The sequence below is a fragment of the Echinops telfairi genome, unplaced genomic scaffold (genome assembly GCF_000313985.2).
Source record: "Echinops telfairi isolate 266 unplaced genomic scaffold, ASM31398v2 ScPeMD7_7458;HRSCAF=8496, whole genome shotgun sequence".
In the NCBI taxonomy this organism is placed as follows: Eukaryota; Metazoa; Chordata; class Mammalia; order Afrosoricida; family Tenrecidae; genus Echinops; species Echinops telfairi.
The window spans coordinates 49,603,485-49,606,999 of NW_022111358.1; the positions used below are offsets into that span (position 1 = coordinate 49,603,485).

The 3,515-nt window shown below is 51.7% G+C and overlaps 1 protein-coding gene across 1 annotated transcript in view; it reads left to right on the forward strand.

Annotated features, from left to right (window-relative positions):
* LOC101642691 (E3 ubiquitin-protein ligase RNF213-like) overlaps positions 1–3,515 on the forward strand; it is a 128,770-nt gene that overhangs the window by 39,176 nt on the left and 86,079 nt on the right. Inside the window, exons 18-22 of the mRNA XM_045299521.1 lie at positions 10–14; positions 152–369; positions 1,657–1,797; positions 1,887–2,051; positions 3,010–3,502. Coding sequence (XP_045155456.1) covers positions 10–14; positions 152–369; positions 1,657–1,797; positions 1,887–2,051; positions 3,010–3,502 — 1,022 coding nt within the window. The remainder of the gene's footprint in view (positions 1–9; positions 15–151; positions 370–1,656; positions 1,798–1,886; positions 2,052–3,009; positions 3,503–3,515) is intronic.

Below are 3,515 nucleotides of genomic sequence, written 5' to 3' on the forward strand. Positions count from 1 at the left end.
TTTGCTCAGTAGAGGTTAGATGCCATTGTGTGCTGTCATTTGAAGTAGACCGTGGATAAGCACTATGCACCCACTGGATGTCCACTGAGGACTTCAAAAGGATGTTGCTGAGGCCAAGTCTCTAGTGCTGACCTCGTCTCTCCCTTCCCAGACATGAACGGGGTGAAAGTGTTTGTGGACCTGGCTGCCATCTCAGCAGGTGAGAACGACAAAGAGGTGGACCGTGTGGCCTGCTTCCACGATGCCATGCAGGGCTATGCTTCTGTGCTCTACAAGCTCAGCAAAACAGCAGGCTTTGCTGAGTTCATGGACCATCTGAGAGAGCTGTGGAAGGCTCTGGAAAATGACCCTAACCTGCCCGAGAAACTGGTAAGCCTCTCTGTTCTGGCACCTGCACAGAACTGATTTTAAGAAAGCCTGACTTATAGCAGGAGGGATGGAAGTAAGCAACCGGGGGTAGGTTTTTAGGAAGCTGTTTAAAGGGACGTTCAAAAACAGCCTTGTTCTATGTAGATACCATCTCTCTCCTGTTAAAAAGCAGGCTACACAAATTGTATGCAAACGGTAGTCTCAATTACGGTAGTCATCAGCACACAAAACATGGGGAAAGAGGTGATGGACGAGGATGTAAGATATGAAAATAATAATCTATAACGTATCAAGGGTTTGTGAGGGAGGGCGAGCCGGGGAGGGAGGGGGAAGAAATAGGGAGAGCTGATATCAGGAGCTCAAGCTGGGAAAGAATGCTTTGAAAATGAGGAAGCAGCATATGTGCAAATGTGCTTGACACACTGCATGAATGTATGGATTTCCATAAGAGATGTAAGAGCCCCCAATAAAAGCATTTTAAAAAATAAATAAGTAAAAATAAAATGAAATGTAAAAAAAAAATGGGGAAAAGATTGAAAAGGAGGTGTGCTAAAATATTTCCAAGATTTGTTTCTATATGGTAATCATTTATTATTTTACTAATAACATTTCTGGTAGCTTCCATACCTGTCACAATTGGAAAAGAAACATTTCAATTTAAGTGAGCTTTGTGCACCAGGGGCCTCCTACACAGATCCAGATCCTATGGACACTATGTATGGGACCTCCCAGAGGACCCCGTGCTGCCCAGGCAGCTGGACCAGCCGCAGAACAGCCCTGGGGGGCGAGGGAGAAATGAGAACTGCAGTGAACACATGGACTGTTTGCATTTTCTCGGCTACAAGCTCAAATACAAACAAACACATCTGTGCCGGTTTCCCCAAAGTCTGGAACTTCAGACTTTGGACCCAGCTGACGAGTGGGCTTCCCAAGGGAAGCAGGCTTCGTGTCTGTCCATCTTCATCACTGACTAAGGATGCAGGCCAAGGGCCCCACCCGCCAACCAGGGCCTGGCCATTAGTGGAGACTGGACACCGGCTTCTTAGAGATGTGGCAATACCAAGGGTCAGGCATGCTGTGAGGGAGGCGCACGAGCCCGTGGGAGCTGTTCCCAGTACAGTTGTGGGGGCGGGGTGGGGAAGGCTCTCCTGGGGGGGGGCTGCAGAGCCTGGACCTGAGGAAGGGACTTCTCCCGGGGAAAATGGAGAGAGAGAGGAATACTACCGGGAGCGGCGAAAGGCTATGATCATCTGACCCAGGGACCAATTTCTCGACTTCTCCCCACAGCGTGATTCTGCCAGGAACCTGGAATGGCTGAAAACAGTGAAGGAAACACACGGGTCCGTGGAGCTCTCGTCCCTGTCCCTGGCAACAGCCATCAACAGCAGAGGGGTCTATGTCATCGAGGCGCCGAAAGATGGCCCAAAGGTGCCTGAGCTCGGGTCCCAGGGGTGTTTAGGGGACATGCGGGGGCTCTGCCTCCAGTAACTGACCGCTCCCTCTGTGATGTGCCCCAGATCTCCCCAGACTCCGTCCTACACTTGGACCTTCCTGAGAGTCTTGGTGACCACGGGCAAGCACGACGGTACTCGTTAGAAGAGCTGAGAGAGCTGCAGAACAAGCTGATGCTGATGTCTGGCAAGAAGGAGCAGAACATGGTTGAAGTGGAGGTGTTCGCTGAGGTGAGTGCCCACGGCCACATCACAGGCAGGCCGGGTGCCCACCGCAGAGGTCGCATCAGTCTGGGCAGAGTGGCCACTGCTGAGTTGCTGGAGAAACTCAAAATGGCGTCAGCTTGGAGTTAATTGCTAAGAAGTCCCTGGAGAACAGAGCTAGTGAGTTTGCAGAATGCACGCCACCTACCTTCCCAGCCTGAGGGGAGAAGGGCAGCCAGTGCGGGCCCTGAGGTGAGCTCTCCTCCTCTGTGGTCCGCAGGGTGGTCTGTGCCTGGGCCATTGCCCTGAGAACGGAGAGGCCAATGGGTAGCTTTTAGGCATTAAGATTGCTTCACTCACTCTATAAATCAGCAACACACCAAAACTTTCTAAAAGCATAGTGATTTACATAATTGTCTCTTATGTGTATGATAGGCTTTCTTTAAAGTTCACTTAGATTGTCCAAATCATACCTTATCTTAGTAATACAGTACCTACTGAGGAAGAGAGCCCTCCCATACGGTCAATTCTATGGATGAGGAAGGAGGGTCTTTTGTGGTAAATGTCATTTGCTCACAGCGGGCATTATTGGTTCCGTGGTAGAAATGTGCCTTCCTGTGGAAGGTCAGGGTCCCTTTCCCAAGCAATGCACCTTTCATGCAGCTACCACCTGCCTGTCAGGGGAGGAACTATGGGCTAGAACATGGTATGGCAATCTACTTCTGAACATCGGCCATAACATCCTCTGGGTCACGAGGGTCTGATCCGCATGTGTGGTTGGCATGGTGCAGGGCTGGGCAGCATTTTGCCACACTGTGGGGCACTATGAGTCGGGGCTGCCTTGATGGTAGCTCCAGCAACAGCATTTGTTTGAGGTCATATAGTCAACCAGTGTCTTTCCCATTAGAAACCATCTTTATTGTTCTAGACCGCGTGGCCTCTCTGGTACAGTCTGTAACGTCCACTGATTGTTCACTCTCCGCAGGTGTTCTGCAACGTGCAGAGGCTTGTGCAGTCCTTCCTCAGTCTTTACTCTGCTGGGAACATGCTGTTCAGGACCTGGAGCGCCCAGGTGTACTGCTCTCCTAAGGAGGGCGTCTCCATCCTCATGGACTTCCACTTGGAGCTGGTGGGCCAGCTCACGGGGTGCGGGGAGGTGGCCGGGCTGCTGGAAGACCTGTGTAGGCAGATGGAGCACTTCCTGGACCACTGGAAGACGCTTGTGGCAAAGAAGCGAGCTGAGTATTTCCACCTCAACTTCTACACAGCCGAGCAGCTGGTCTACCTGAGCACGGAGCTCAAGAAGCCCAGGCCCAGTGAGGCAGCCCTGATGATGCTGTCCTTCATCAAAGGCAACTGCACCTGGCTTGATGTCCTAGAAGTCTCCAGGAGGACTGATGAATCAGCCAGCAGACACCGGGGGAGGACAGTGAAGGCAGAATTACTACGGATCCTCTCCTCTGAGCCCAGCCTAGCGGGCAAGCTGAGGGC